General features: G+C 39.6%; 2 protein-coding genes across 2 annotated transcripts; both read right to left on the bottom strand.

Moving 5' to 3' along the window:
• Positions 1–10: 10 nt before the first annotated feature.
• Positions 11–7,269, bottom strand: LOC146978857 (sodium-dependent neutral amino acid transporter B(0)AT1-like). Its single transcript, XM_085791891.1, has 12 exons — positions 6,851–7,269; positions 4,277–4,417; positions 3,917–4,054; positions 3,639–3,820; positions 3,417–3,527; positions 2,986–3,098; positions 2,263–2,391; positions 2,022–2,178; positions 1,706–1,910; positions 1,444–1,603; positions 1,010–1,172; positions 11–887 (listed from the first exon to the last, which is right to left on the bottom strand). Exons 1-12 carry the CDS (start codon positions 7,047–7,049, stop codon positions 678–680), a joined length of 1,908 nt encoding a protein of 635 aa, XP_085648017.1. The 5' UTR covers positions 7,050–7,269; the 3' UTR covers positions 11–677.
• Positions 7,270–11,124: 3,855 nt separating this feature from the next.
• LOC146978856 (sodium-dependent neutral amino acid transporter B(0)AT1-like) lies at positions 11,125–19,001 on the bottom strand. Its single transcript, XM_085791892.1, has 12 exons — positions 18,709–19,001; positions 16,657–16,797; positions 15,838–15,975; positions 15,560–15,741; positions 15,338–15,448; positions 14,042–14,154; positions 13,831–13,959; positions 13,591–13,747; positions 12,951–13,155; positions 12,694–12,853; positions 12,088–12,250; positions 11,125–11,946 (listed from the first exon to the last, which is right to left on the bottom strand). The coding sequence occupies exons 1-12, from the start codon at positions 18,905–18,907 to the stop codon at positions 11,737–11,739; spliced, it is 1,908 nt and encodes a 635-aa protein (XP_085648018.1). The 5' UTR covers positions 18,908–19,001; the 3' UTR covers positions 11,125–11,736.
• Between the last annotated feature and the right edge of the window lie 1,587 nt (positions 19,002–20,588).

Below are 20,588 nucleotides of genomic sequence, written 5' to 3'. Positions count from 1 at the left end.
TAACTGATGAGATGCTTACTAGCAGATGAGTCAGTTAATGATGGTATAAGTATAGTATTATAATGTACACTAGAAATTAAAACAAACAGACAAAAAAAGTGGATTTAAAAAGCCCTGATGACATTGATTTGTATGTCGGAAGATGTAACAATAATTAATTATTTTTGCCAAATATTAAAGACAACAACAACAACATTTTTGTATAATAGAAATATGCATTATAGTAAATATACAATATTAAGGTAGAGACGTATTACTTTTCTTTTCAAAGTGAGACAGAACTGATGCCACTCATTATAGGCCAAGCTTGTATAATCGACAACTGCTGGTCCCATTATATTTGGTGCACACACATAAGAGTGATATCAGTCCACTTGTCTTCTTGGTGAGAAAACATATAAGTGTGTTTCCAAAAATGTCCAGCTGTTCCTTTAATGCATAAATTTACACCTAAATGTGAAACATGATACAACAGGAAACTAATATTAGATAATGAAAAACATATTATTAAAGTACTTATGCCTTAATGTGCTTTAATCACCAACAGTATTTTACAGAGAATGCTTTAAAAGTTTACTAACATGTTTTTCTATTATTGTACAGGGTCAGATTTATACAAAAAATAACAAAACAGGCCTTGACTCATTTTGGTTTAAAATAATCAAAAGAAATACTATTTAAAATTTCATTTTGTCATCCATTTGTATTTTGGCAGAGATATTGTCCAGTGTCTTGTCACTGTAGTCCTTCTGTTTGCAGCATTTCTTCTGGATGAATTTGAAGAGGGCAACAGCTGGGATAGATAAACTGGGAATTCCAGCCAGGATGAAGATGGTGACGTAGATCCAGTTGGGATATGGACGTGGTTCAAGGGTAGGGAAGTCCTCCTATAGCCAGAGTCAAGAGAAAATTTTGTGATTTTTCAGTAGTGTATTAAATAAAATATTAATTTATCACAAGATAGAAGAACGCGATACATAGTAATAATAGAAACAGACAACAGACTTACCGCCTCCAGGTCCCAGACCAAATAGGTGAGCGTCTTTGAGACTTGGGTGATGAAGTAGAAAATCAGGATGAAGATCATTATGAGTGGGCTGACCACTCTCCATGTCACCTGCCAGAAAATATTGGGCTTGTGGCCAATCATAAACTCAATGTCCTCGTTAAACCTGCGTGGAGGCAATAAGAGGGAGATTTTATGCCAGCTAAGCATGTGCGGAAGCATCTATGAAAAATGAGTTTGTATTTTTATAGTTTTAGCGATAATGTGTTGCTGATATTGTGTTCCCCTCGTGAGGCTGTGTGTATGTGTGTCATCATGGTAAAATGTTGTCCAGGAGAAATGTACTGTAGTGGGATCTACCACAAGTCCTCTTGCAAATGTCTGTTTTGTTATCGTGTCACTGTGTAGGAAGCAGTCACAAAACTGTATAGACTCACCTATCTACGCCATAAATGTAGATAACAGCAATCATTTCACACAATGCGATGATCAGAAGGGGAATGGAGCCTGCAAAGTTGTCAAAAAGAGCTAGCCAGTAGTTTCCTGAGCGTTGAGCAAATATGAGCCCAACAGCAAAGGAAATGAAGCAAGTAAGGCCTGAAAAAAAAGACAATGATAAAAAAAGTGGTTACACCTAAATCTATATCAAAATTTCTAACCCCACATAAAAAGGTATTTAATATTTATAAGGAAAATTACCACAGAAAGCTTCTTTGGGCCATGTCCGTGGCAACACTCCTAGGTCCTGCAGAGGGACCACTACTCCCTCAATGCAGCCAAACATGGTTGAGAGGCCAAGGCAGAAGAGCATGATGAAGAAGAGAACCGCCCAGAGAGGAGAAAAGGGCATCTTGGTGATGGCCTCTGTGAACACGATGAAGGCCAAACCTGTTCCCTCCACACCCTGAAGACACAAACATCACATTTGCCAATCACTTACCCTTTGGCTTATCAAATGTGTGAGAGAGAAAACTCAAAGTTTTGGTTGAATGAATATGTATTGATTTTTACTGACCTGACTGAGGAAAGTCTGCATGTCACAGAACTGCAGTTGCAGGTCTTGGATGACATTTGGATTTGTCTGGTTGTGATGAGCCAGAACCTCTTTGTAGTTGTTCTCTGTGATGTTTCCTTCAGGATAGTTGAAGGCATTCATCAGCTTCAAGATGTTGCTGCAACAAAAGAAGAGACAAAGGAGTTAAGTCTGATATAGTAAGTGACTCAGTCTCTGTTCCTTTTGAGAAATTGAAACTCACTCTTTCATGCAGTCATCCAAGTTTTGCATGGCCCTAAAGCCAATGATAGAGTAGATAACGATTGCAGAGAACACTGAGGTGCAGCCATTGATGATAGAGATGAGAACAGCATCCTGCTCGCAGTTGTTACTACAAGAAAAAAGTGATGACATTAAAGCAGAAGTAAGTGATATATTTGTGTTAATATAAGTCTTAAATAGTTATATCTTCCGACAGCAATCACTTACATAGAGTGTTTGGACTGAAACACGGGTCTGTCAGTCACTCTGCTCTGCTCTGAGCCGAGGAGAAAACATTTATCGTATCCTACAGTTTTTATCCAATGAGGAGAGAGAACGGCATGCAGGGCTGTGTGTGCAGCCAAGGGATGCCGTGAATGTGGTGACGTAGGGACGAGGACTGTTATGGTGCGTTCAAGGAAACTCGTAACTCGTGTTTTTCCGACCTGTGAAGTCGTAGGACCAGTTCGATCTGGTACGAGTTCACGGGTGGGAAGTTACGAGTGGCCGTTATAGTGACTTTCACAGGTAAAACAGGTCGGAAAAACACGAGTGGGTTGCCTGGAACGCTACAAAGTCGTAAGTTGTGACTTGAAGCTGTAATTTACGGTTTCAAAAGCCTGCCGCAGCATTAGCCAAAACGACCGGATCGCTTACTTCTGCTTTAAGACGTGTTCAAAACAGTTCTCATTGCATAATGGTGCAAGCTGAATCTGTTACTCACTGAATAGAGTTGTAACTGGAGAAAGAGATGAGACCTCCAAAAGCCAGAGAGAAGGAGTAGAACACCTGAGCACCTGCATCCAACCAGGTTGATGGATTCATTAACTCATTCACCTAAAAACAAAATATGAAGAAGATATATTCTTCGTAAAACTGAGCTGAGATAGTTAAGCTTATTAGTTTCTATCCAGTCTAATTTAATTAACACAAAATTCATCAGGAAAATTAGAATTTAACAATGTTACTACTATTTAATGACTGAAAACTGGAGGACTTTATACTTTTTTGTCAGTTTCAAGTCCCTATGTGATATTAAGCTAAAAGCTTCTGACTGGCCTTTTACTCTGACAGACAGCTCATCTTGAGTGGATAAAAAACACGATTTAAATTAAACAGTGACAAATGCATATTGGTGTTCACAACTGTCCTTACATCTGGTGTGAAGAGAAACTTGATCCCTTCTACAGAGCCTTTCAGAGTCAGTCCTCTGATAAGGAAGATGGTGAGGACCACATATGGCAGAGTGGATGTGATGTACACAGCCTGAGAAGCAAGAAAATAACAAAATAATCAAGAGGTATATCTGAATTAACACAAAGACACAAAAGCAGGGATCATCCCCACATTGGGATTACTATGATGTGACTTGCAGACCTTTCCAGTGGTCTCGATGCCCCGAATGCAGCAGACATAGAGCAGAGACCAGGCAGACAGCAGGGACAACACCATCCACCACTGCAGACCCCCAGACTCATCAATAGCTGTTGAAGTGTTCAGAGTCTCCCTGTACCAGAAGTAGTCAACGGTGCTGCTCCGAGCACACTCCTCTACCAGACCTAGACAGAACCAAAGAGTGAAGAACTGGATGTCAGAAACCTTCAACATTTGTTTTTCACTCACTCTGACTTCAGTCTTGATAGATGGAGGAATACCTGTCCTGTTGGCATTGAGAGGACACTGGCTCCAAGGCAGAGGGCTTTGAAAGGAATTGAAGAGATACCACATGATCCAGGCCATGATGGTGTTGTAGTACATACCCACCAAAAACGAGACCAGCATGGATGCAACACCTGCAACAGGATAAAACAAAGAGTCTAGAGGTACAGTACTGGTCTTTCTTTTAAATGTGTCTAAAAATCTGCAGATGATCATAAGTGTCTCTACCACATACCAAGTACAGTAACTGTTTTGATTAAAGTGCTCAACTATACCTAACTGCCCTCCCTGGGGCATGTGCTTGTGTCATTTGATTTATTCATTTTTACAATGCATGTTGCTTTTTGTTTACCCACCAACTCCTGTCAGGTAGGGATTGATTGATCTCCACACTCCCACGCTGCCTTTCCTCAGACGCTGACCGATGGCAAACTCCAGGTGCAACAGTGGAATTCCCTCCAGAACCAGCAGGATCAGAAACGGGATTATAAATGCTCCTAGAGGTAAAACATTTGCATCATATTGAGTCAAGGTGAGTGGTTGACTTCATTCAGTAGTGAAAGTGAGTCAATACTCAGCAGCTAATGCTGTTCAAAAAGTGTTCCAATAACCTTTTTGTTGACTTGGGGTCAACACTATGTCACGTTTAACAGCAGAGAGAAAACCCTCGAAACGATCACTTTTCAACTTGAAATTGACTTCTCCTAGTTTAACCCCAACATCCAGTGTTGTGCCTGAACGCATTCAATGAACAATCGTTCACCGTTCAACTGAACGTGCTGTATTTCTGCTTGATGAACGTTATTGTGAACCGTGAATGCATTAATTCTGGTGTTTGTGAATGCGCTCTCTCACAGTATAACTTTGTTCAAGAGTGTGCCAGATTTCCATAGAGCTTTCTAGGCAAAAACCCAGCTGAAACACACCATGAACAGGTGTTAATATGTAGCAGAAAAAACACCCAATCTGGCAACAGTTTGGATCAGCGGCGCATGGAAGAGGCGGAGTGATACAGCGTGTCGCTGAGCCTGCCTGTATGGAGGAATACTGACCCAGTTGGTTAGTATACCAGATAAACGGGGTTAGAGAGGGAAGTCCAAGTAATTTGACATATTTGAGATTTTTATGAAATAGTAACACAATAATTACTTTTCCTGGTAATTAATTTATTTCATCACGTTACTTTTGGGGGAAAGTAACTAGTAACTGCTGTCTGTGGTTCTAATAAATTTAAAAAATAATAGCTTGCAGCAACATATTGAAAAGAAAAAAGAAAAAACAATATGAACTAGTTCAGTATCGGAATTGTGAACTTAGTTCAACATTTTGAATTATGAACTATGAACTGAACTAGTTAATTTTGAAATATGTGAACTGAACTTTGAATTAGTTCATCTAGAAAGTGAACTTTCCCAACACTGCCAACATCAGAAATTACAAAACATCTACTTTGTTTATATTTCCATCAAAGCTGTTCACCACCAGGCTACATCACACTACAGAGAGTGACACACACAAAGACACACAGAGAGGAAGGGAGGGAGAGAGAGCCTGAGAGAGAAATTCAGATGAATGCTATTGATTGATCTCTGAAAAACCGGGACTTTACTGGTTGGGCATAACCCCTTTACGACTCCACACTTGACTCAAATTCAAGCAGAACACACACACACGCACACACACCAGCCAAGCCAAGAGAGTGGTGATATTTTTCAGAGAATCAGGAGGAATAGCTCAACAAAGATTTAGAGGAGGACACAGTATGAGAGCAAGATGGAGAAGAATATAGCTAAGAGCATGATGCATTATCTTCAGATGAAGAAGACATTTCCCAAGACTGAAAGATATAATTTTTTTAAAGATCTGCAATATGATATGGCTGTCATCACCATTTGACAATCAGGGCAAATATTCCACATGTTCATCAGACCAGCCAATGAAAAAATCATCCTTAACAAACATGGGGGGTTTGTGTAAATTAGAGACCTCTCAATAATAATAATAATAATAATAATAATAATAATAATAATAATAATAATAATAATAATAATAATAATCGTAAACCAACCATTCATATAGTTTGTGATGAATGACCATGATTGAAAATACATTTTGGGCTTAAAATGCAATTAGGTTGCTTTATTTTGCAGGCTTAGTGGAGGCATGTCTTTTTTGACCGTTTTGACAAAGAGAGTATTTAGAATGTTAAGAACACACAAGAGATAAAGACAACCATAAACTGTAAAAAGAATGTTTCATTATCTATCCAAGGGTACAATATGACTCAAGAATCAGACTCACATGTTTACTTTTGATGCTGTAATGGTAAATTTGAATATTCCTTTGTTTTAATCACTTGTGACGTCCCTACCCCCTGCTTTCCCTCCAAGGTATCAGATCCTCTTTTGTTTGTCACCCATTTGTGTATTCTAATGTCTAGACCTTGTAATTGCATCAGGTTCCAGAGACACCCAACCTCTCATTTCCTCATGATATACTCAAACCCTTTTGTATTTTAAAGTGCATTGATTAGACCTCTTAATCACACTCCAGGATGTCAGTGCCAATACCTGAAAAGATATCCTGAGTAGGGGGCTGACCCCTGCAGCAGACAAAGGGGTGTGGAATATACCTGAGGGGGCGTTCCTCAAGTATAAATGTTTAGGTCTCCCCATTTTAGAGGTCTTTTCTATACCATCACTCGGATATGAATTGACCTTTTCTTGCAAGGAAATAAACACATGTCGGCCGGCAAGTCTCTATTTCATTCTTCACCAGCAACAGAGAATTTCCACGACAATGCACAGTTCCCTTCATTTGTGTAGCTACAGTTCACTGCCTTATCATGTGTTACAAACTCTGATCTGTTTTCTTAATCTTTTACTAATTCAGAAGCCAATCAGAAAGTATCCAGTCCCTTTCCATCTTACCTCCTCCGTGACTTTGACACAGGTATGGGAACCTCCAGACGTTGCCAAGTCCCACACAGAAGCCCACACATGTGAGCAGGTACTGGGCTTTGTTGTCCCATTTGGGCCGGTCCCCAGCCTCGTCCTTCTCCATCCTCTCCAGGTCCTTGTGAGAGGGGATTCGCAAATCCAGTCCCGGGTTTGGTATCTTCAGCTTCATGGCCACTTTTTGTAAATTTCGCTGGACACAGAGTTGGAAAATGTAGCCGCGGAGTCTTCCAGTTGGTAAGTAGTTGTTGCTTTGGTGCTTTTCTCTGGCCTTTGCCAGGCTGTGTGTCCTTCTCAAAATTAATCTCCTCTACCTGAAGCTGTTACTGATTCTCTGGTGACTGTCCCTGTCTCTCACACCCCTTCTGAGTGTCTTCTGAAGTATTTACTGTGACCTATGGCACCTAAACTGCAGTTATCAGTTGCTCATCACAGTCTGTCTTGTATCATGTAATGTCAGCAAGTTTAAGCAGAAAAAGATGCAAGCTTTGTGATAATGGTTAATAAATCACATGTCTGGCCAACACTTTTCCAGAAATTATGAGTCTGGTATTCATGAGCTTTTAAAGGAAAATATGTGATGTGGTGCGAACAAATGACAGGTCTTATATATCTTAGATCTTAATATATTGGAGTTGAAACAAGATTATTTTTTAATAATGGTTTACTCTTCAAAGGGGGGTTCGAGTGCTCGTGGTGGAAACAAAGGAGTAAGCTCCAGGTGTTGCGGGGTGCTCTTGAAGTTGAAAAAGAATTTAAGAGACGAAAAAAGCACAAGGCTTAATCAGGGCATGGATACAGGATAAAAAAGAACGCCGACCGGTTAATTGTTTACTCTTCTTTAAAAAAGCCAAGCCTATTTTTTAGGCCTTTTCTCGAAAATTGCATATCCATAATAAAATGAGTATATCTCTGCAACCACAAGGTCTATTTGAATACTTTTGGTGTCATAGTAAAGGGAAAAAATTGAGAAATTGCTGAGATGTGTAAATTTCAGTAAATGTGTTACTGGTGAAGAGTAAATGAAGATGACACACAGAAAAAATTAAATCAAATTAATATTCGCCTAAAAAAAAAATCATATTTTTGATGAGTGTCCCTTAGAATAATGCTATCCAAGCTCAAACCCTCTATAAAATCATTGCACAACATATGAACATTAGATAATTTATTATTAACATTGTCTCTGCAGTGGTTGATTCTGATTAATTGAAGCAGGACAAAATTATTGAGATTTTACTACAAAATATTCAGGCAAGCTTTCCAAAATGTCCATTTTTGGCACAGCTTGGAACCACCTGCCACTATAAACCATTGTTTAATCTTTATTTTCACACAATTTGCATAAACTAACTGAAAAAGAATCAACCGGGACTGAATAAGAACTCCCTTCCAGGCCCTCTGTGTCCCTCTCATGGATGTGTTATGGGTCCCTCTGCATAAATCTGCACTGAGAGCAGCTTATTTGGGTGGGTTTGGCTGCCTGGCTCTATCTCTGCAGCGGATTGGTTGATTCGAGTGATTGACAGTGCATTCGAAACGTTAGAGCCAATAGAATGAGGCTATACCCACGTTAGTTGTTTGTTTGAGTAGTGTTTGGGCTGTGTTTGGGTCATATAAACATGGTTTTTACACGTTGTAGCCCAGCTTCTGCTGTTTAATTTGACATATAATATATATTCTTTCATAATTAGTGCAGTGGTGGCTCTGTGATTGTTCTGCATGTCTTAAAGTGGTTTTGTAAAGCATCTAAAGCATTTAAATGCTAGCCTCGTAAACCAGCCTCTCGCGGAAGTGCACTTCATTTCATTCCGAGGGAGAGTCTGGCCCCATCCCCATTCTAAGCGTTTGGCCTGAGCCAATCAGCGTCGCCCGCTGTGATTGACTGGTGCAAAGCCCCGTCACTACACCAACTTGCTGATTGGCTGAATGGGGTTGTCTGTCAACGCTACTACCAAAGATATTAAACCGTCTTTGCTACTACTCCCGCCCACCCCAAACGCTTAGAGGGGGGATGAGGCCAGACTCTCCCGAGAAATGGAATGAAATGCATTTCCGCGAGAGGCTGGTTTACGAGGCTATTTAAATGCCACAACAACACAGATTTTTTCTCTTTCTTGGAAAACATAAACATATATGGAAAACACAAAAATGTTTGACCTTATCTTAACAACGCCTTGTCCAGTCCTTGAAAAGTCAAATTGTTTTATTGCATAGTGATTGGTTCAGTCCTATTTATCTCATACTTCAATGTAAATTTCTGAACCACTCTTACAGCAGTGATTATCACCTGAGTGAATGTAAAAAATAAAAAAAAAAGTTACCTAAACTAACTAACTTAAATTCAATTCAATTTTATTTGGGTGGGACAGTGCAAGTTCAAGAACAAGAACCATCTGTTGTCCCATTTACATCTGTTCCCTGGAGTACAATACAATAAATAAAAACATGTTACCACAGTTATAAAATAGCAGCATTCAGTTACAGTTCACTTTTTAAAGTAATAATAGCCTACATACAACTGATGTTTGTATGTTTGTTTTGAACACAATAGTAGGATAGAGAACGCACATCCAAAGTATTACAGGTACAGGACTAACAAACAAACAGACTTATAGAAAAAGGGTGAAGTCTGCACACTGTTGTAGCTCCTCAAATGTTTATTGTAGGCTCTATAAGGCTCTATTTTTTTCTGCTGTGTAATTGTAAAGCAATTCAGAGAGCTGATAATCTTATCAGTGTTCCTTTCTCTTGCAATAAAAAAAGAGTTGTGTATACTGACTGGTAGGCAAATTTGGGGTTTTTAGGTTATTAAGAATGTCTTAAAGCTATCAAGCTATATTTATGTATAACATGTACTTGGTCCATAACTATTTAGTAAACCTCATAATAAGAACAAATATCTCCACTACATAACTACAAACTTCAGAAGCAACTTGACATCACAACGACATCAAATCATTTTCCATTGGAGTCCAAATTTCAACATAACCCACGTCATTATTTTCCAGCCTAAAGCCTAAAGGCCACTTCCTCTAAATTCACTGCCTCCATTGCCCCAGTGACCCACTCCCTCTCCGATGGAGCTTTGGAACAGATCCAGTTGTTGATGATCACCTTTTTTGTGATGATCATGAATAAAGAGAGGGACACCTTCTTGTCCTTAGGTGGAACTTTATTAAAATTATGTAAATCTCCTAATATACATGGTGTTAGTGGAATAGTTATGTTAAAGCAGAAGTAAGCGATCCGGTCGTTTTGGCTAACTTCTTGTCAGCCGATGGAGTTAGCAGTCCCCACCCTCGTCCCTACGTCGCCATATTCACGCGCATCCCTTGGCTGCACACACAGAGAAGACCGCCCCTTTATGCCGTTCTCTCTCCTCATTGGATAAAGGTTGTAGGATACAAGGAAAGTTTTCTCCTCGGCTTACAGCAGAGCAGAGTGACTGACAGACCCGTGTTTCCGACCAAACACTCTATATAAGTGATTGCCGTTGGAAGATATAACTATTGAAGACTTATAATAACACAAACATTCCGCTTACTTCTGCTTTAATATGGGTCATAGCCTGTTTTGTTATACCAAGCCAAATTTATTTTATTTTATGGCAATCCCAGAGCAAGTGAAACAAAGTTCCATCAGATTTGATTTTGATTTGATGGTCTGTAGTAGCCTATAATCTGTTGAGTGTTTTGAATTGTCTTAGTTTATTTTTTAAAAGGAAAAAAAAGAAAAAGAGGGAATATGCGCACACTGGATTAAAGCTCCCATTTATTGGATACTTGCATGCAACATTTCGACCAGATGTACTAGTCAGTCCTCAGGCAACCAGAGAGAATTTTTTAAAATAGGTTTACTAGGTTAAATCAGTGTTGTTTTACTGTATCTAGTAATGGACAAGTAAAGGTTATGCACTACAGCTTTAAAGCAGAAGTAAGCGGAATATTTGTGTTAATATAAGTCTTATAGTTATATCTTCCGACAGCAATCACTTATATAGAGTGTTTGGTCCGAAACACGGGTCTGTCAGTCACTCTGCTCTGCTGTAAGCCGAGGAGAAAACTTTCCTTGTATCCTACAACCTTTATCCAATGAGGAGAGAGAACGGCATAAAGGGGCGGTCCCCTCTCTGTGTGCAGCCAAGGGATGCGCGTGAATGTGGCGACGTAGGGACGAGGGTGGGGACTGCTAACTCCATCCGATGACAGGAAGTTAGCCAAAACGACCGGATAGCTTACTTCTGCTTTAAGTCTAAAATGATGAGATGACCATAAGCAGACGGCAGTTTATGGCATTGTAAGTAGTAGCCTATTGAATGTACATATTACACTAAAATTTAAAAAAAAAAGTCCTCACAATAGAGGAAAACTCATCATTAAACCAAGGGGACTAAAAAGCACATGAATGTGACATGATTGTAGACATGCTTTTAAGTTTGTCAGAAGTTTCAATAAGACTCCTCTCCTTTTCACAAAAAAAAAAAAAAAAAAAAATTATAATGGAAATATGCATATAGTAATCTTACAATTTTAAGCAATGGACGTACAGTATTAGTTTTATCACACAGTGAAACAGAACTGCACTCTTGGCCAAGCTCATAGAATCATAGCTACCTATCCCTTTATATTTGGTGCACAGACAGGAGCAAGAAAATAGCAGCAGTTTCCCAAAATGTCTAGCAACATACAGCTACACAGATACAACAGGAAACATATGTCACAATAGCCAGAAACACATTATTAAATTACCCTTTTCACCTAATTGCTTCTGATTTTTATTGGCATTTTTTCTATAATACAAAAGACAACAAAACAGGCCTTAACTCAATTTGGTTTTGGATAATCAAAATAAACAATTTAAAATTTCATTTTGTCATCCATTTGTATTTTGGCAGAGATACTGTTCAGTGTGTTGTCACTGTAGTCCTTCTGCTTGCAGCATATCCTCTGGATGAATTTGAAGAGGGCAAAAACTGGGATAGATAAACTGGGAATTCCAGCCAGGATGAAGATGATGACGTAGATCCAGTTGGGATATGGACGAGGTTCAAGGGTAGGGAAGTCCTCCTATAGCCAGAGTCAAGAGAAAATTTTGTGATTTCCAGTAGTGTATTAATAATTAGCTAATTAATTAATGTATAAAGAAAATATTCATTAAGATTAAATAAACCGATACATGATAATAATAGAAACGAACAACAGACTTACCGCCTCTTGGTCCCAGACCAAATAGGTGAGCGTCTTTGAGACTTGGGTGATGAAGTAGAAAATCAAGATGACGATCATTATGAGTGGGCTGACCACTCTCCATGTCACCTGCCAGAAAATATTGGGCTTGTGGCCAATCATAAACTCAATGTCCTTGTTAAACCTGCGTGGAAGCAACAAGAGGGAGATTTTCTGTCAGCTAAGCATGTACGAAAGCATCTATAAAAGATGGCCTTGTATTTAACAGCAAATAAAGCAAGAGGTTGATGACACACAACTCGACATTTTGCTCTCACTGAGTAACAATTTTCCTGCTTTCATCAACACTATTACAGTATTGTAACCTTGTTTGTAGCTTTGTTTTTTTATGAACACACTCAACACACTTTTGCTACATTACAAAAATAATCTGTACATCTTTATCTTCCCTATGATGGATGTGACACATTTTCTCTGTTCCAAGGTAACAGTCGGAACACAGAACCCTGTTATTTTCTACCTCGTTACCAACTATGATAGCATGTTTCTGATGTTGTTTTCACCTTTTCAGGTTGTTTGTGTCATGTCACAAAACTTTACAGGTGGTCATTTATTGGACAAACTTACCTATCTATGCCATAAACGTAGATAACAGCAATCATTTCACAGAATCCAATCACCAGAAGGGGAATGGAGCCTGCAAAGTTGTCAAAAAGAGCTAGCCAGTAGTTTCCAGAGCGCTGAGCAAATATGAGCCCCAGAGCACAAGAAATTAAGCAAGTCAGGCCTGGAAAAAAAAGACAAAAAGTGTGATTACACTCAAATCTCTATAGATCAGAACTAACCTCACGTGGAACTGTATACTTAATTCATAGTAAAATTACCACAGAAAACTTCTTTGGGCCATGTTCGTGGCAACACTCCTAGGTCCTGCAGAGGGACCACCACTCCCTCAATGTTGCCAAACATGGTTGATAGGCCAAGGCAGAAGAGCATGATGAAGAAGAGAACCGCCCAGAGAGGAGAGACAGGCATCTTGGTGATGGCCTCTGTGAACACGATGAAGGCCAAACCTGTTCCCTCCACACCCTGAAGACACAAACATCACATATACTAGGGCTGACCCAAAAAAATCGAAGCTTCGAAGCTTCGTTCGTTGCCATGGTAATCGATCATAAACTCCGTGATCGATTGTTTTTTTCCCCTTCCTTTTTTCCTTTTTGACACCGGTTCTCATCGGAAATTGTTAGATTAAAATGAGTAGGCGACTTGGCATCCTGGAAACCTGCCTGATTTTGGAGACATGCAGTGTTTGTTTGCCATTACTTACATCATTTCCGCTACGATCGCCCCCCCACCCCCTGTCGAAGCTCCGATTAAAATCGATTTTATGTCCGTAAAGCTTCAATTATGAAAATATGATAATCGGGTCAGCCCTAACATATACCAATCACTTACCCTCTGGTTAATCATCTATGTGAGACTAAAACTTGAACTGATGAATATCTAATGATTTTTACTGACCTGACTGAGGAAAGTCTGCATGTCACAGAACTGCAGTTGCAAGTCTTGGATGACATTTGGATTTGTCTGGTTAAGATGAGCCAGAACCTCTTTGTAGTTGTTCTCTGTGATGTTTCCTTCAGGATAGTTGAAGGCATTCATCAGCTTCAAGATGTTGCTGCGACAAAAGAACAACAGAGAGAGCGAGAGAGCGACGTAAGAGTTTAGTCAAATATACATAAATGAGAAATTGAAACTCACCTTCCCATGCAGTCATCAAATTTTGCTGTGGCCCTGAAGCCGATGATAGAGTAGATAACGGTTGCAGAGAAAACTGAGGTGCAGCCATTGATGATAGAGATGAGAACAGCATCCTGCTCGCAGTTGTTACTACAAGAAAAATAGCAATCATGTTAGAACAAGTGTTCAAAACAGTGCTCATTGTGTAACTGCAGCAGAATATGTTACTCACTGAATAGAGTTGTAACTGGAGAAAGAGATGAGACCTCCAAAAGCCAGAGAGAAGGAGTAGAACACCTGAGCACCTGCATCCAACCAGGTTGATGGATTCATTAACTCATTCACCTAAAAACAATCAAAACTAAGTGTCAAGCATCTTTCCTGGAATTAAATGCTACAAATTACAATTATTAGCTGCTTCTGACCTCCTGCTGAAGGTTTCAATTCATACATATACAACTGTGGCAAGGTGAAGAGGGCCCAGCCGGGCCGGGCTCTGCAAGCTATAGCAGCTGAGACGAAAAGTGTTACAACCATCCCCGGCCTCAATAAATCTTCAATTCAGGTTTCACGTCATATATTTAACTCATTTAATTTTCAGCAAACTTGTGCATTTCAGAAGTAATTCATGTCTGCACCGTAGCCTAAATATGAAGCGGGGTCATCCCTATGTTCCCCGGGTCCCATGTTCCCCACTTTGTATGGGACCGGGGAACATAGAACCCTATTTTTTTTTTTTTTTAAAAAAGGTCCTATATGTTCACCGCTTTTCCCCAAAAGGGTCCTATTTTCCCCGCTGTGTCCAGACCGGGGAACATAGAACCTTATTTTAGAAAAAGGGTCCTATGTTCCCCACTTTTCCCCAAAAGGACCCGGGGAACATCCAATTTTTGTACCCATAACTGGAAGCGGAGTTGTGAGTGACTTGGCATATCTCTGCCTATTTTTGAGTGAGAAGTTGAGTTGTAACTTTGAGTGAGAAGTGGAATTGTCCCATTGTTTGGGTTTAGGCAATGAAGAAAGGAGTTGGTTAAGTTTAGTAAAAAGACTAGGTAGAGGTTAGACAGGCCAGATAGATAGAGAGAGTCCAGATAAGTAGAGAGAGTCCATCAACCGGCAACAGCGGGGAGTGGAGAGACTGGAGATGTTCCCCAGTATGTATTGCGACCGGGGAACATAGGACCCTTTTTGGGGAAAACGGGGAACAAAAAGGGGGTCCTATATTCCCCTATGGGGGAACATAGAACCTGGGGGAACATAGGTACGCTCCCATATGAAGCACACAGACTGCAAAAAGGTAAAATTAGCTAGCATACAACGATAACAAAATTCACTCACAGCAACTCTCACAACCTGACATTTAACTTATCATAAGTCATATGTTAAACAAATGAGACTTAAGCTTTTTGCCAGTCTCAAGCCCCTATGCTAAGCTAAGCTAACAGCTTCTGACTTTAGCCTTTTACTTTTCATATCATTTAAGGAAAACAACACATTATGAGCCTACAGTGTTTACAACAGTGCTTACATCTGGTGTGTAGAGAAACTTGATCCCCTCTAGAGAACCTTTCAGAGTCAGTCCTCTGATAAGGAAGATGGTGAGGACCACATATGGCAGAGTGGATGTGATGTACACAGCCTGAGAAACGAGAAAATAACAAAAATAATCAAAAGGTATAATATTGACTTAACTTAGACACAAAAGCAGGGATCATCCCCACATTGAATTGCTGTGATGTGACTTGCAGACCTTTCCAGTGGTCTCGATGCCCCGAATGCTGCAGACATAGAGCAGAGACCAGGCAGACAGCAGGGACAACACCATCCACCACTGCAGACCCCCAGACTCATCAATAGCTGTTGAAGTGTTCAGAGTTTCCCTGTACCAGAAGTAGTCGACAGTGCTGCTCCGAGCACACTCCTCTACCAGACCTAGACAGAACCAAATAGTGAAGAACTGGATGTCAGAAACCTTCAACATTTGTATTTCACTCAGTCTGACTTCAGTCTTGATAGATGGAGGAATACCTGTCCTGTTGGCATTGAGAGGACACTGGCTCCAAGGCAGAGGGCTTTGAAAGGAATTGAAGAGATACCACATGATCCAGGCCATGATGGTGTTGTAGTACATACCCACCAAAAATGAGGCCAGCAATGAGGCAATACCTGCAACAGGGTGAAGCAAAGATTTTATTGGTAGTGATTTTATAGACCACTATGACAGGACTAAAGATCTGCAGCTGTGCTAGCTGCTCTGTGAGGCTGTAAATACTTTTCAGCAACATGTTATCTTGTGTCTCTACCACACACTGAGTAATTTTTTTGATGAAAACGGTCTCAGATGAAAGTGTTGGACATCAAAGGGACTAAGAGGAGTTTCAGAAAGCAAAGTGTTTTCACTCTACATTTCCCATGAGCCTCCGTGCACACGGTGAAATTCTTGGACTGGCACAAGATGGACGAAAGCAAAAGCATTTGCCAAGAATGTTTTCATTAATCAAGAATGAAAATCGGAGGTTCGAAGACGATCAGATACCGTCGTAGTTCCGACCATAAACGGCGATCCAGCGGCGTTATTCCCAACCGAAACTAGGAAATGCAGAGCGAGTTGACCACTAAATAATTATATCAAAATAACTATAAAGACAAAACGATATATTTATCGAAAATGGGCCCATTAACAAGAGTGGATAATGTAGATTCATCCACATTACGTAGTATGAGACTCTTTTATAATCAAAAGCAAACTCCTCGGGGTCTCTTAATACTGTACCCTCCCTAGGGCATTTGCATTTCCATTTGTCATTATTCATTTTTTTAAATGTTTTTTTTTGTTTGTTTACCCACCAACTCCTTTCAGGTAGGGACTGATTGAGCTCCACACTCCCACGCTGCCTTTCCTCAGGCGCTGACCAATGGCAAACTCCAGGTGCAACAGTGGGATTCCCTCCAGAACCAGCAGGATCAGGAATGGGATCATAAATGCTCCTAGAGGTAAAACATTCATAATAAGTCAACACCACGGTGAGTGATTGACTTTATCAGTAGTGAAAGTGAGTGAATACTCAGCAGCTACTGTATGTCGTTCACAAAAGTGGTCAACACTATGTCTTGTTTAACAGCAGAGGAAAAACCTTTAAACAACCATTTTTCTAGCCTCGTAAACCAGCCTCTCGCGGAAATGCATTTCATTTCATTTCTCGGGAGAGTCTGGCCTCATCCCCATTCTAAGCGTTTGGACTGAAACCCTCAGAAGGCCGAGCCAATCAGCGTCGCCCGCTGTGATTGACACAGCACGTTGGCCAATCAGGGACCGACTGGTGCAAAGCCCCGTCACTACACCAACTTGCTGATTGGCTGAATGGGGTTGTCTGTCAACGCTACTACCAAAGATATTAAACCGTCTTTGCTACTACTCCCACCCAGCTCCCGCCCACCCCAAACGCTTGCAGGGGGGATGAGGCCAGACTCTCCCTCGGAATGAAATGAAATGCACTTCCGCGAGAGGCTGGTTTACGAGGCTACCATTTTTCAACTTGATATTCAATGACTTTTCCTGGAGTCAACCCACCATTAGAAATCTCCTACTTTGTTAGTATTTCCATCACAACTGTCCATTGTGGTTCTGAATGTAAATTATCATCATAGCTGGGTCTGACATGCTGGTGCCCTTCCACTGGTACAGTCCACACCACTATCAATAAATGAAGTAAATCTGGCCAGAGTTCAGTATACAATTTAGCTACTTCACTTACCATTACCGGTGTGGACTACGGTACTGGTGGAACAACACCTGCAGCCAGCACACCAGCAACCACCGCTCACTCAATCTCTCCTATTGGGAGTGGACTGGCCATGTTTTATTCGCTCACAGCCGTCTCACCTACTCATCTATGGTCTGTGGTGTGGACAGAGACATGTGAGCTGGGGAGAGTGCAAGGGACGTTTACCAAAGGTTCAGACTTTGGTTATTTGCATATTTTGCAAATGTTTTACTTTCCACTTAATCTCCACTTAACATTTACACTTAAATTTAACTTTTTTGATTTAGATCTAACATTTAGATGTAACATTCAACATTTTGAATTGGATTAAACATTTAACATTAGATCCAAGCATTGAAATTAATGTTTTACGTTTAAAATGATTGAATATAAAATGTGGTTTCATAAGAATTTCTGTCTCAGAATACTCACTATTAGCAATATTACTGTAACCAAGAGAGAGAGAGACATTTAGAATGTGTGCTACTGATTGATCTCTGAAAAAACAGGACTTTGTTGTACAAGTGTGGTATCATTCAAATTTACGTTTCAAGTCCTATCAGTGTCAAATTCAATAAACATTAATCGAAAACATTGTTTACTACTGAGCATGTAGTCTCCATTAGTCAGAGTAGGCTAATACTGTATATGCAATGAGGTATCATCTTCAGATGAAGAAGACATTTTCCAAGCTGAGAGAGATACATTTGTTAAAGAACAGCAATATGGTTGTCATCACCATTTGACAATCAGGGCAGAATGGCAGCACAGAAGTCAAAAGGGTCCCGCAAGATTATGTAGTTGCTATGCGCAGAAGAACATTGCTTTAATATTCCACATGTTCATCACACCAGCCATTGAAAAAATCATCTTGAACAAATTTGGAGGGTGTCTGTAGGGATAAAGGGATAACGAATCCCATAAACTTAAAAAAAAAAAAAAAATCATGGTTTATTATCTATTAGCTATAGGTACAATATAAGTCAAGAATAATGTCTGAACACAGGTTCTTTCATAGTTTGATGTATTCTTCTTCTTCTTCTTCTTCTTCTTCTTCTTATTATATTATTATTTGATGTAATATTTTATGGATAAACAACTCAATCAGAAAGTATCCAGTCCCTTGCCATCTTACCTCCTCCATGACTTTGACACAGGTATGGGAACCTCCAGACGTTGCCAAGTCCCACACAGAAGCCCACACATGTGAGCAGGTACTGGGCTTTGTTGTCCCATTTGAGCCGGTCCCCAGCCTCGTCCTTCTCCATCCTCTCCAGGTCCTTGTGAGAGGGGATTCGCAAATCCAGTCCCGGGTTTGGTATCTTCAGCTTCATGGCCGCTTTTTGTAAATTTTGCTGGACACAGAGTTGGAAAATGTAGCCGCGGAGTCTTCAGTTGGTAAGTAGTTGTTGCTTTGGTGCTTTCCTGAAAACTGTCAGTCTCCTCTGGTTGAAGCTGTTACTGATTCTCTGGTCACTGTCCCTGTCCTTTTGAGTTCTACACCCCCACTGAGTGTCTTGGGAAGGGGAACTTAGGTGTTTACTGTGACCTATGGCACCTAAACTGCAGTTATCTGTAGCTCATTACAGTCTGTGTTGCATTACGTAATCTCAGAAAGTTTATGCAGAAAAACCTTCATGATCATGGTGAATACATACAAGATAAGTTTGGTATTCATGATTTTGAAAAGGGAAATAGTGCAATGTGCTGTTGGGTGAACAAATGAAATGTCTTTATTTACATAATAAATTAAGGAGTTAAAACAAGCTTGTTTATTATTTCAACTGCAAGATTCAATCTAGTGGCAAGCAAGCATCTGAAGCATGAAATTACTACATATATTGTCTCTTTTTGGACAAAAATGTAAGATGAAACTTAAAGGCAGTACATTTTGTCAGTAGTGTAACCTTATTTATGACTTGTGCTATTATTTTTTATTTACAATCTACTATTATGTTGTTTATATGTTATTATAAATTATTACATATTATATTGATGCTATATTATATTATTATTTAATATATATTGTGCAGTATGGTTTATTATTAATTTTTAAGATAATTGTTTTATTATCAGTTGTATTAATTTTAGTTCCTCCTGCTCATGTTTTGCAGGGGACAGGTAAAAGTGAAGGTCTTACATCCTTTGACTATAGTTTGCAGCTGGCATGCGATCACCATGTTGAGGTGTGTGAGAGCTATAAATTTGGAGTTCTACTTTCCGGATGTCCTGGTGCCAATTTTTGAAGGTTTTTACCCCCTTGTATCCTGCATTGTCCCACAGCTCTGAGAAAGCTATACCAGATCCACAAAAAAGTTCTTACAGTAGTGTTTTAGTTTTGAAGGGTTTATTCAAAATCACTGTTACAACAGGAAATATCGCATGTGCAATAAGCCTGTGAATATTCTCATTTGTCCAGGTCATAGTTATCTAAAGGAAATATAAATCGAATGCATGCAAAAATTGCATTCGATTTAAATCCTTTCCTTGAGATATTGCATGTGCAAGCAGGCAAAAATAATTTAAAGTGCCAAACAGCTCATAATATACTGCATGGTTTATACGGTAACACATATTTCTTCAAAAATCAAGCAACAACTTAATTTTGCACCTATATCTGAACTAATCAGCTAATTATTTACATGTAAGTACAGTATAGTGCCATAATGTACACTGGACATCAAAACTTTACAAAAAGAAAAGAAAAAGACTGATGACATGAATGTTGTCATGTTTACATTATGTCAGAGGTTCAAACAAGAATCCAGTCTTTTTTACAAAGTGTCAAAATAAAACATTTTCTCGTTGATATGTTTATAATAAACTAACAATATTAAGCGATAAACAACACCTTGAGAGAGAGAGTGCAAGAAAGTGACACTACTGGGTCAAAAATGGTGCAGGGAACTAGTGTATAACTTTGTGTGATGAAAATGTGTGTTTTCAATTAGCTGCCCCATTGTGAATGAGAGGACGCTGGGCCCAAGACAGTGAATCTTAAGAGAAGTTGATGAA

The sequence above is a fragment of the Trachurus japonicus genome, chromosome 11 (genome assembly GCF_045865225.1).
Source record: "Trachurus japonicus isolate A0001 chromosome 11, Traja_1.0".
Taxonomy (NCBI): domain Eukaryota; kingdom Metazoa; phylum Chordata; class Actinopteri; order Carangiformes; family Carangidae; genus Trachurus; species Trachurus japonicus.
Note: the sequence above shows the minus strand (reverse complement) of the source record. Positions and strands in the feature narration are given on the sequence as shown.